Below are 13,734 nucleotides of genomic sequence, written 5' to 3' on the forward strand. Positions count from 1 at the left end.
GAGGAGAGGGACAAAGACGGGGGAAGGGCTAGTTGGTGAAGCAGGCAGAACACATACAACATTTATCAATTAAGTTCACTGTCGTATTATATGGGTATGGTTCACACCCCAAAAACAACAGTAAATTAAAAATCACTGATCACCATAACAAATACAATAATGAAAAAGTTTGAAATACTGTGAAAATACCAAAATGTAAAGAAGTGAGCAAAGGCTGTTGGAAAATTGGTGCTGATAAACTTGCTCAACACAGGGTTGCCACAAACCTTCAATTTGTTAAAAATACAGTATCTGCAAAGCACAACAAAGTGCAATAAAACAAGGTATACCTGTATTGACAAAGTTTAGGCTTTTTGGAACATTGGCCGTGGTTAAATTTATACTCTAGCGGTAAGCTTGTAGAGTGGTGTTGAAGATCAATCCAGATGCCAGTTTCTAGAGCTACCACCTTCTTCCCAACCACCAATCTTCATCCAGGAACAGTTACTGCCCTGGCCAGAGGCGAGTACATGTTGAAACTGAGGAATTCAGATGCTGAATATTGACTCAATTAAAGATGCTACTAAAAAAGAGCCAGGATTCAATTAGAGGATATCCCTAGCTAAAGCTTAATAAAAGGAGATGGCTAGAAACCATGAAATATATATATAAAAAACACAGAATAAGTTTCACATGTTTTTGATTATTTGTTATCTCAGTACATGAAATGCACAATTCAGATGATGGGTAGCACTTCACTAATTCTGTCTATGCCTATCCATATTTCTTTTTCACTTCTACTAATAAGCTTCTAAAACTGATAATCCTTTGCTAAAATTAAGAAACCATAAATTTAGAAGCTAAAGGAGCCAGCTTGCTACTAAAGGATTTATCATATGTATTTAACTCCATGACTTCTTTTGGAACAATATACCCAATTTAATACAGGAGTTTAGTTTACATACCAACAGAGGTCAAAAAATTCAAGAATTCCTATCTATTCTTTCCATGAGAAAAATCTCTTTCGTCCTAATTAATCTATACAGACTATAACTTCTATCCAGTCTTTATTTCTAAATAAACAAAAATAAAAAACCAAACAAAAAACAAAATCTCACACATGAAAATTATGACCAAAGCAGACTTCAATAACTATGGGGGAAAAAAAAGAAAAAAAACTATGGGGGAAAAACAGTAAGACTGATTGTACTAAAGGAGAAATTATCCTTTCGAACCCCCAATTTAGAGAAAGCATGTAGCATTCCTATAATAACTAAAATAAATACAAATGACATAAGATAATTCATTTATTATTAAAAATTTGAGTCTAATTCTATTTAATTGGGAGTTTACTGGCAAAAACTCTCTAATAAACATAACTGAAAATATAGCTTGGGGCTATAACAGGAAGTTTTTTTATCAAAGTTAAATTTCAACCAATTCCACTTTGCTGTACACCTGAAACTAACACACTGTAAATCAACTGTACTCCAATAAAAATTTTTTAAAAATAGAAAATAAATTGCATTTAGTCTGGAAGCTTAGGGTAAGAACTTAGCTCATTGTATAGTTTGTGATTTTACCATGAAATATCACTTTAATTCAAATAAATTAGCAGTATTTGGCCTGTAGAGTATTTACGACATTTTCAAAATCCACAAAACGTTCATTTGGGCAACAGCTTTTAAGAAAGTAAAACTATTAAATTCTAAAGCCATAGAAGGTCAGGCTGGATGTATTTTAATTGTGGCGACAAAATTAATGAGATTTTAAACTATCAAATCTACATTTTTCCCTATGAACACAGTCTATATCTATTTCCTGAAAACTATTTTGGAGCTAGTCAACATCTGAAAATAGAAGTATTATTATTCCTATCTTGTTTTAATAAATCAATAATGTTACCTTAGTCAACAACATAGGTAACCTGTATTATGTCAGATATATAAAACTAATACAGAAATTATCTAAAAGCTTTGAAATAGTAAAACTGAAGGCTATATGCATTTGTAAATTAATACCTTTTGGTGGGGAGGAACTAAGGTACTTAAAGATACCATAACATCTTAAAATCTACAATGACAGGGAAAAACTACTAATACTAGCTTTTAAAACTCACAAGTTATAATAATGTAAAACAAATTTGCCATTTTAACTGATTTTCAATGTTTATACATGTAATATAAATGACAAATATGTATAACACCATCTAAAAGAAAATGATGTACAAAATATTTGTACTAAATAAAATTATTGCATTTAATGTCATTTTCTTGAAAACTGAAATTACCAGATCCCTAATGAATACCAGTTCAAGTTAAAGGAAATGTGTGCCAATACCAGCTTCTGACAACAAAAATAAGAAGTTAAAGCTCTGCAAGTCTGTCTGATTTAGGTCAGGTAATCATGGAAACAAAAGAATATTTAAAATTATTTATTTTATCATTATGCACATTGAAGGAAAGCATTATAGACAGCAGAGTTCTTTCCCACCATAAAATTTACACCCATTTAATTAGCTAGAAACACTAGCTTGAAGAGGTACTGATGTATTCCATTTGTAATAATTTATCTACAGCAAACAATTGTCTTACACTTGGAACATGTTGAAGAAAATATTGTCTCACAAGTCTTTTGTGTTCTTTGAGTCTCAATCACCAAGAGTTCAAGGGACTTTGAGAGAATCCTGGTGTCCTGTATGGCCTGATGAATGCATCAAAATCAAGCAGAGTATTTGTATTCTGAAAATACTCTTAGCTCCATACAAATGTTGCTTGGGTTGTGGAGCTCATATTTCTCCCACTGGCACTATGCATCTGAAGGACATTTTGTTATGAAAGTTTCACACCAATTTTGTTTTGTTCCTTCTTCATTAGCCGCTGTGCTTCCTTTTCCATTTTCTTCCTTTGTTGTTCTGCTGCTCTCTTTTCTCTGTCTGCTATCTTCTGCTGCCTGAAAAGAAACATATTCGTATTTTTACTTTTAGAAAACACTACACAGGTAAAATGGCAAATAAATTTCAGAAAGAAACAGCACTGCCCTTTTATTATCATCAAATTTAAGTTTAAAAAGTCTTCATTCTTCTCACTGCTTTGAAATTTCAAAGATTTTCAAAAACAGTATATATATTTTTAATCTTTAGAACATGACTTGCAAAATAAAAAAGGTATTATCTCTGTTTTAAAAATAAGTAAAATGGGGGCTTCCCTGGTGGTGCAGTGGTTGAGAGTCCGCCTGCCGATGCAGGGGACACGGGTTCGTGCCCCGGTCCAGGAAGATTCCACATGCCGCGGAGCGGCTGGGCCCGTGAGCTGTGGCCGCTGAGCCTGCGCGTCCGGAGCCTGTGCTCCACAATGGGAGAGGCCACAACACGAGAGGCCCGCGTACCGCAAAAAAAAAAAAAAAAAAAAGTAAAATGGGGCATTCAGGTTAAGTGAAATGTCCAAAATCATAAGATTAAGGTTAAGAATCCACATCTCCTGATCCCTCTTCTTCAGATTATTTTCACTAAAACACTACTACCATTGGACCACACCTTCTTTTTGGTACCATTCAGAAAAGCCTGATATTTAGGATTAAATATTGTTATTATAATAGTTAAAAACAGTCAGCTAAAGGATGTCAAGAACACAGATGTACAGAGCACAAAGCAAAGAGAAAATGGAAACCTAAGACATGACTTCCAACTAGAAGCTAGAAATCTATTTAAAGATTTGACTAGCTCTACTAATGAAGGGGCAGAATGGTGGGTATTTACTAATTACACATTATGAAATACCTTCCCCCCAGTACCTCCCTAACTCCACTGATCTAGAATCACTAAGCCCCTCTATATTTATTGATTTTTTTAAATTGAAGTAGAGTTGATTTACAATGTTCTGTTAATTTCCACTGTATGGTAAAGTGATTCAGTTATGCATATATATACATTTTTTAAAATATTATTTTCAATTATGGTTTATCACACGATATTGAATATAGTCTGTATACTATACAGTCGGACCTTGTCATTTATCCGTTCTATATATGGTAGTTTGCATCTGCTAACCTCCAAGTCTCAATCCACCCCCACCCCCGCCCAGCAACCACAAGTCTGTTCTCTATGTCTGTGAGTCTGTTTCTGTTTCGTAGATAGGTTCATTTGTGTCATATTTTAGATTCCACATCTAAGTGCTCTATCTCATTGATTTGTATGGGAAGTGGGAGTAGGAGTGTGGTGATGAAATAGAAGAAAGAAGAACAGAAGTTGGTCCTGGGTCTGAAGGTTTAGGATATGAGAAAATAAGTCAAGAAGCACACAAGGCTGAGGAAGGAAGCTGTAGGGCACAGCTGGGCAGCAGATAGGCAACACTGGATTATATAGAGAAAAATCTAGTGTGGATTACCCATATATGGGACAGCTCAAAGTTGGCTATAGTGAGTGAAATGTATACACACTTCTCAATCATACTTACAAATGGGAGTAAGCAGAGGTATGGATGACCAAAATTCAAGAAAGTAGAGAGACTTAGTTTAGGCAACATTTTGACCGCCACCATCAATTAACTAAAATTTCAAAAGAATAGTTTTTAAAAATCTACTTTTCACTAGCTCTGCTCACTTTCAAGCAAAACTGATATCTGCACTAAAAACATCAAAATGTCTGTGGCAAAAAAAGAAAGAGAAAAAGGATTAAAAAGGGCTGGCTAGGTTACAAACAAATAAGATAATCGAGCTTTGACCTAGTTACTAGCTGATATACAAACATCAACAATTAATATTTCTGGTACAAGAGGCAAATTAGACATTAATGCAGACAAAATATATTTTTCCTGTCCAGATACATGTCTGGAATCACTAAGGTACCAGAATCTTTTTCCTTAATGATACTGATCATAGTGCTGGTAGTATTTAAAGTGGCAATGGGGAACAGGCTAGGTTAGAGGCTATGGATTATGGATACACTTTTAAAATTCTCAGTGTTATCCTGAGGGCGGTAACAACATATGGAAGTGTTTTTGGCTCTGCTTATGCAACCTGAAGCAAGAAACATGTCTATTACTGACTAATAGGCTCCCTCTCCCAAGCTGTCATATCAAAAGCACTAAGTTTGAGTTTTTTGGTTTTGTTTTGTTCAGGGTGCAAGAAGATAGGGTGAAAAAGAAAAGGTTTTTGTACAGTGAATGTTCAGCTACTTGTGAACTCATAAACTCTACAGTGTTGGCATTAAGATTACTGGATTCAAAATGAATAGCTCCTTCCTTTATCATCCTTGTGGTTGATGACACCAATCATCACTAGAATCCCCAAAATGTTCTAAAATACCCAGACTTCTGTATCTATGATTTATCCAAAAGAAACAGAGTAAAAAATAAAAAATGAAAAAATAAGTGACACCTTTTTTGAAATCCATGCAACATAAATGTTTACAATTTTAAAACTATTTCCTTTATACTGAATAATTATCAAGCAGGAACTAAATATTTAAAACTCTCACAAATTTACTAATGTGACCCCTTCCTGTTTAAAAAAAAAATGCTGAAAACAGTAAGGATAAGATCAAAAAAAGGTCAGCCTTAACTCCCAGTTATTTAACTACACCCTCTGCTGGTTGTTCAAGGTAATTATAATTTACTGGTAAAGACAGGAAAGGACAACACAAAAATGAAATCAGTTGTTTCGTTAAGATAGTCAAATAAAGAGTAATTCATTTTCTATCCAATTATAAAAGCCATATTTGAAAAAAACACATTGCTATATTTTACTTTATCATCTTGAAAAATGCAAAAGTAATTTAGATACATTTACATATCTGAGTTTTCATCAGTGATGACAGTCACAGACTCTCTCAAGGTAAATTTTCTTTTTGACCTAATGTGGTAGTATCAAGAATTAAGTTTACTGCTCACAAAAACAAAAAAATAAGAACATAACCAACAAAAACAAACTTGAAAACCTCCAGAATAATATTTTCTGTAGAACAGGCAGTAAGTATATGACTTATGTTATCTACCTCAGGGCTTTCAAGTACATAAATTGAAGTACACGTACAAATGTAGAGTACAATACAAGTTATTTTCAAATAGCAGTGCTATTCACTGCTCTCTTCAAATGAGCAGTGATGGCACTATGCCAGACCACGGGGAAACAAAACTAAAGGTATAACTTCTGACCTAGAGAACATATATTGTTGTGACTCACATTTCACGGTAGGACATTTCAAGAGATAAATATATGTTATAGGGAATGAAGTATAAAGCATATAGTTCAATATGGTGTATATATGTAAAAGGTCTCATTCTCCATTAATAAATTATTCTTTTGTATCTATATTGCTTTAAATTGTTGGTTTCTGTGAGGTTTTAATCATATAAAATAGCATATGTAGTCTGAAATACAAAAAAACTATCCCATATTATCAAGGTTCAAATGAGAATGACGAAAAATACAACATTTGGCAGAATAAGCTTTCTTGACCTTAAATGCGACATGAACAAAACCAGTTCTTCTACTCAGGCTGCAGTGTAAATATTACTCAAATACCTCAGAACTTCTTCGGCTTGCCAGGCCGCATCTTCTTCTTCTTCCCATGCATTGGTATTTTCCTGCCAGGTATCCAAGTCACCTAATTCAGGCTACAATAAAACAAAACAAAGCAAAATTACAATGGTCAAGAGCCATCCTTTTTCCACTCAGTGGTCAAGACAGTATTTTTGTTTAAAAGAATTTATTATTTATTTATTTGTTTATTTATTTTTTTGGCTGTGTTGGGTCTTCATTGCTGCGTGCGCGGCTTTCTTAGTTGCAGTGAGCGGGGGCCACTCTTTGTTGCGATGCATGGACTTCTCATTGTGGTGACTTCTCCTGTTGCGAAGCACGGGCTCTAGGTGCGTGGGCTTCAGTAGTTGTTGCTCGCAGGCTCTACAGCACAGGCTCAGCAGTTGTGGTGCACGGGCTTAGCTGCTCTGTGGCATATGAGATCTTCCCGGACCAGGGCTCGAACCCATGTGCCCTGCATTGGGAGGCGGATTCTTAACCACTGCGCAACTAGGGAAGCCCAAGAAGAGTATCTTTTAAAGCATAACTCAGACCTTGTCTTGCCCTGTATCTTCTCCACTTTCTTAACACATCCTATATAGGCTCAAATGATTGCCCCTGGTTTGCCTGGAACTGAGGGATTTCCTGAGACGCATGACCTTCCATACTCAACAGTCCTGGCAAGTCCAGCTTTCTTCCTATTTTATGTTTTAAACGATACTCCTTTTATATTAACTTTTCTTTTTTTGCCTACTTTAGTTTGGAATAGACAAGAATAGAACATTTGTTCTCTCTGTTCTCTCTCTTTTCAATAAGAAGAAGGAGTGGCGGGTGGAGGAAAGAGAAGAGACAGACTGATCCCAGGCTGGATTAGAGATGCTTGACTGGACTACTCTGTGCTGGGGAGATGAATTGGGAGAACCAACGTCTCCAAACTAGCATAGTCATCTCCATTTAAGCACAAGTAATTTTCTAGATTTTTCAGAGGCAGTTACTGTCTCGGTCCCAGGCAAAAATGACAAGTCAGGCAAAATTTACTCTTTATTGGAGTACTTCTTCTATATTGTGCTTCCTTTTGCCTGTCTTACTTACTTGATACCACTGGGCTGGCCACACTACCTTCTACTATTCCCCAGGCCAGACCTCTAAAAGTTCACTTTTTCCTTCCACAAACAATGAAAATGCTCATTCTAGAATGTTTAGTTGGTGGGGAAATAATTACATGCATAAAATAACTGGCACCAAGCTGTGAACAGATTTATTATATTCTCTTTTGAGTACTTAGACCTAAAACCGAAATAAAATGTGTTGAATTTTCTGCTCTTAACCATAAATGAGATACAATCCTCTGTTAAAAAATTTTTTTAAAAAAATTCTGATTGTATGTTTAATGTAAATTTCTAAAAGTAAACTAGCTAAATCAAAGAAAAGGATTTTCTAAGTCACTAAATGACTCTCTTGAAAAGTTATACCAACTTATTCTCCTGACAGCAGTAGGTGGAAGTCTTGTTTCCTTGTATTTTTGTCAATACGAGTAGGTAATTGCCTTCTTTTCTATCTTTGCTAATATGTTAAGATTTAAAATGGTGTCTTGTTAATTTACTTTGAATTTCTTTGAGAACTAATAAGATCAAACTTTTCTTCATGTTATCATGTTATGTCTATTTCTTATTTGTAAATTTATCCATTTTTCCACTGAGGTGTTTGACTTTTAGTGTATAAAACATTTAGATACAAAAAAGGTGAAATGACTAAGACCATAAAAAAAAGAGTAACTGATCCTTTAGTAGAGATGGTCTTCTAAGTAAAAAAGAAAAAGTTTTAATTAACAGATTTGCTACATTAAAAACTAAATACATCTGCCCATCAAAAACATCCAAACCAAATTATAAAGCCGATAATAAAATTGTAAAAGATGACAGAAAAGAGTTAATATCCTTAGTATAAAAAGAGCTATCACAGAATTAGGAATTCTGTGGATTCCTAATCCACAGAAACTATGAGATAAAAAAAATATTTATTGTTGTTCAAGCCACTAAGTGTGGGGCTGTTATACAACAATGGATAACTAATGTAATCAAGCAGTCAATAATTACTAATCAATAATTAACCAATCAAAACATACTTAAAAGCTAGGGTCTGGGGAGGGGTCTGGACAGTGATGTGTTTTAAAAAGTTCAAAGGGACAATCATCGACAAGAAGACACTGGAACTCACCAAAAAAGATACCCCACATCCAAAGACAAAGGAGAAGTCACAATGAGACAGTAGGAGGGGCGCAATCACAGTAAAATCAAATCCCATAACTGCTGGGTGGGTGACTCACAGACTGGAGAACACTTATACCACAGAAGTCCACCCACTGGAGTGAAGGTTCTGAGCCCCACGTCAGGCTTCCCAACCTGGGGGTTTGGCAACAGGAGAAGGAACTCCTAGAGAATCAGACTTTGAAGACTAGTGGGATCTGATTGCAGGACTTCGACAGGACTGGGGGAAACAGAGACTGCACTCTTGGAGGGCACACACAAAGTAGTGTGTGCATCGGGACACAGGGGAAGGAGCAGTGAACCCAGGGGAGACTGAACCAGACTTACCTGCTGGTGTTGGAGGGTCTCCTGCAGAGGTGGCGGGAGGCTGTGGGTCACCGTGGGGACAAGGACACTGGCAGCAGAAGTTCTGGGAAGTAATCCTTGGCGTGAGCCCTCCAAGAGTCTGTCATTAGCCCCACCAAAGAGCCCAGGTAGGCTCCAGTGTTGGGTTGCCTCAGGCCAAAAAACCAACAGGGAGGGAACCCAGCCGCACGCATCAGCAGTCAAGCGGATTAAAGTTTTACTGAGCTCTGCCCATCAGAGCAACAGTCAGCTCTACCCACCACCAGTCCCTCCCATCAGGAAACTTACACAAGCCTCTTAGACAGCCTCATCCACCAGAGGGCAGACAGCAGAAGAAGAACTACAATCCTGCAGCCTGTGGAACAAAAACACATTCACAGAAAGATAGAAAAGATGAAAAGGCAGAGGGCTATGTACCAGATGAAGGAACAAGATAACCCCCCAGAAAAATGACTAAATGAAGTGGAGATAGGCAATCTTCCAGAAAAAGGATTCAGAATAATGATAGTGAAGATGATCCAGGACCTCGGAAAAAGAATGGAGGCAAAGATCGAGAAGGTGCAAGAAATGTCTAACAAAGACCTAGAAGAATTAAAGAACAAACAAACAGACATGAACAATACAATAACTGAAATGAAAACTACACTAGAAGGAATCAATAGCAGAATAACCGATAAGTGACCTGGAAGACAGAATGGTGGAATTCACTGCTGTGGAACAGAATAAAAAAAAGAGAATGAAAAGAAATGATGACAGCCTAAGAGACCACTGGGACAACATTAAACACAACAACATTCGCATTATAGGGTTCCCAGAGGGAGAAGAGAGAGAGAAAGGACCCGAGAAAATATCTGAAGAGATTATAGTCGAAAACTTCCCTAACATGGGAAAGGAAATAGACACCCAAGTCCAGGAAGCACAGAGAGTCCCATACAGGATAAACCAAAGGAGAAACACACCAAGACACATAGTAAGCAAATTGGCAAAAATTAAAGACAAAGAAAAATTATTGCAAGCAGCAAGGGAAAAATGACAAAATAACCTACAAGGGAACTCCCATAAGGTTAACAGCTGATTTCTCAGCAGAAACTCTACAGGCCAGAAGACAGTGGCATGATATACTTAAAGTGATGAAAGGGAAGAACCTACAACCAAGATTACTCTACCTGGCAAGGATCTCATTCAGATTCGATGGAGAAATCAAAAGCTTTACAGACAAGCAAAAGCTAAGAGAATTCAGCACCACCAAACCAGCTCTACAACAAATGCTAAAGGAACTTCTCTAAGTGGGAAACACAAGAGAAGAAAAGGACCTACAAAAACAAACCCAAAACAATTAAGAAAATGGTCATAGGAACATACATATCGATAATTACCTTAAATGTGAATGGATTAAATGCTCCAACCAAAAGACACAGGCTTGCTGAATGGATACAAAAACAAGACCTATATATATGCTGTCTACAAGAGACCCACTTCAGACCTACGGACACATACAGACTGAAAGTGAGGGGATGGAAAAAGATATTCCATGCAAATGGAAATCGAAAGAAAGCTGGAGTAACAATACTCATATCAGATAAAATAGACTTTAAAATAAAGAATGTTACAAGAGACAAGGAAGAACATTACATAATGATCGAAGAATCTATCCAAGAAGAAGATATAACAATTATAAATATATAGGCACCCAACATAGGAGCACCTCAATACATAAGGCAACTGCTAACAGCTATTAAAGAGGAAATCGACAGTAACACAATAATAGTGGGGGTCTTAAACACTTCACTTACACCAATGGACAGATCATCCAAAATGAAAATAAATAAGGAAACAGAAGCTTTAAATGACACAATAGACCACATAGATTTAATTGATATTTATAGGACATTCCATCCAAAACCAGCAGATTACACTTTCTTCTCAAGTGTGCAAGGAACATTCTCCAGGATAGATCACATCTTGGGTCACAAATCAAGCCTCAGAAAATTTAAGAAAATTGAAATCATATCAAGCATCTTTTCTGACCACAACGCTATGAGATTAGAAATGAATTACAGGGAAAAAAACATTAAAAAACACAAACACATGGAGACTAAACAATACGTTACTAAATAACCAAGAGGTCACTGAAGAAATCAAAGAGAAAATCAAACACACACCTAGAGACATATGACAATGAAAACACGACAATCCAAAACCTATGGGATGCAGCAAAAGCAGTTCTAAGAGGGAAGTTTATACCTACACAAGTCTACCTCAAGAAACAAGAAAAATCTCAAATAAACAATCTAACCTTACACCTAAAGGAACTAGAGAAAGAAGAACAAACAAAACCCAAAGTTAGCAGAAGGAAAGAAATCATAAAGATCAGAGCAGAAATAAGTGAAATAGAAACAAAGAAAACAATAGCAAAGATAGATAAAACTAAAAGCTGATTCTTTGAGAAGATAAACAAAATTGATAAACCATTAGCCAGATTCATCAAGAAAAAGAGGGAGAGGACTCAAATCAATAAAATTAGAAATGAAAAAGGAGAAGTTACAACAGACACCACCAAAATACAAAGCATCCTAAGAGACTACTACAAGCAACTGTATGCCAATAAAATGGACAACCTGGAAGAAATGGACAAATTCTTAGAAAGGTATAACCTTCCAAGACTGAACCAGGAAGAAATAGAAAATATGAACAGACCAATCACAAGTAATGAAATGGAAACTGTGATTAAAAATCTTCCAACAGGGCTTCCCTGGTGGCGCAGTGGTTGAGAGTCTGCCTGCCGATGCAGGGGACACGGGTTCGTGCCCCGGCACGGGAAGATCCCACAAGCCGCGGAGTGGCTGGGCCCACGAGCCATGGCTGCTGAGCCTGTGCCTCCAGAGCCTGTGCTCCACAATGGGAGAGGCCACAACAGTGAGAGGCCTGCGTACCGCAAAAAAAAAAAAAAACTCTTCCAACAAACAAAAGTCCAGGACCAGATGGCTTCACAAGTGAATTCTATCAAACATTTAGAGAAAAGCTAACACCCATCTTTCTCAAACTCTTCCAAAAAATTGCAGAGGAAGGAACATTCCCAAACTCATTTTATGAGGCCACCATCACCCTGATACCAAAACCAGACAAAGATACTACAAAAAAAGAAAATTACAGACCAATATCACAGATGAATACAGATGCAAAAATCCTCAACAAAATACCAGCAAACAGAATCCAAGAACACATTAAAAGGATCATACACCATGATCAAGTGTGATTTATCCAAGGGATGCAAGGATTCTTCAATATACGCAAAGCAATCAATGTGATACACCATATTAACAAATTGAAGAATAAAAGCCATATGATCAACTCAATAGATGCAGAAAAAGCTTTTGACAAAATTCAATACCCATTTATGATTAAAACTCTCCAGAAAGTGGGTATAGAGGGAACCTACCTCAACATAATAAAGGCCATATACGACAAACCCACAGCAAACATCATTCTCAATGGTGAAAAACTGAAAGCACTTCCTCTAGGATCAGGAACAAGACAAGGATGTCCACTCTCACCACTATTATTCAGCATAGTTTTGGAAGTCCTACCACGGCAATCAGAGAAGAAAAAGAAATAAAAGGAATACAAATTGGAAAAGAAGTAAAACTGTCACTGTTTGCAGATGACATGATAGTCTACGTGGAGAATCCTAAAAATGCCACCAGAAAACTACTAGAGCTAATCAATGAATCTGATAAAGTTGCAGGATACAAAATTAATGCACAGAAATCTCTTGCATTCCTATACACTAACGATGAAAAATCTGAAAGAGAAATTAAAGAAACACTCCCATTTACCATTTCAACAAAAAGAATAAAATACCTAGGAATAAACCTACCTAGGGAGACAAAAGACCTGTATGCAGAAAACTATAAAACACTGATGAAAGAAATTAAAGATGATACCAACAGATGGAGAGATATACCACGTTCTTGGATTGGAAGAATCAATACTGTGAAAATGACTATACTACCCAAAGCAATCTATAGATTCAATGCAAACCCGATCAAATTACCAATGGCATTTTTTACAGAACTAGAACAAAACATCTTAAAATTTGTATGGAGACACAAAAGACACAGAATAGCTAAAGCAGTCTTGAGGGAAAAAAACGGAGCTGAAGGAATCAGACTCCCTGACTTCTGACTATACTACAAAGCTACAGTAATCAAGACAATATGGTACTGGCACAAAAACAGAAATGTAGATCAATGGAACAAGATAGAAAGCCTAGAGATAAACCCAGGCACATATGGTCAACTAATCTTTTACAGAGGAGGCAAGGATATACAATGCAGAAAAGACAGTCTCTTCAATAAGTGGTGCTGGGAAAACTGGACAGCTATATGTAAAAGAATGAAATTAGAACACTCCCTAACACCATACACAAAAATAAACTGAAAATGGATTTGAGACCTAAATGTAAGACCAGACACTGTGAAACTCTTAGAGGAAAACATAGGAAGAACACTCTTTGAAATAAATCACAGCAAGACCTTTTTTGATCCACCTCCTAGAGTAATGGAAATAAAAACAAAAATAAACAAATGGGACTTAATGAAACTTCAAAGCTTTTGCACAGCAAAGG

General features: G+C 36.4%; 1 protein-coding gene across 3 annotated transcripts in view; it reads right to left on the reverse strand.

Annotated features, from left to right (window-relative positions):
- Window positions 1-1,520: 1,520 nt before the first annotated feature.
- The window catches only part of EBAG9 (estrogen receptor binding site associated antigen 9), a 32,096-nt gene continuing 19,882 nt past the window's right edge, over window positions 1,521-13,734 (reverse strand). For all 3 annotated transcript variants that reach the window (XM_029223127.1, XM_029223129.1, XM_029223128.1), the window contains 2 exons: window positions 6,502-6,593; window positions 1,521-2,931 (listed from right to left, as the gene is read on the reverse strand). In XM_029223127.1, the coding sequence (XP_029078960.1) occupies window positions 2,811-2,931; window positions 6,502-6,593 (213 nt within the window). In that variant the 3' untranslated portion in view covers window positions 1,521-2,810. The remainder of the gene's footprint in view (window positions 2,932-6,501; window positions 6,594-13,734) is intronic.

The sequence above is a fragment of the Monodon monoceros genome, unplaced genomic scaffold, assembly GCF_005190385.1.
Source record: "Monodon monoceros isolate NGI ecotype Baffin Bay Population unplaced genomic scaffold, NGI_Narwhal_1 Super_Scaffold_14, whole genome shotgun sequence".
In the NCBI taxonomy this organism is placed as follows: domain Eukaryota; kingdom Metazoa; phylum Chordata; class Mammalia; order Artiodactyla; family Monodontidae; genus Monodon; species Monodon monoceros.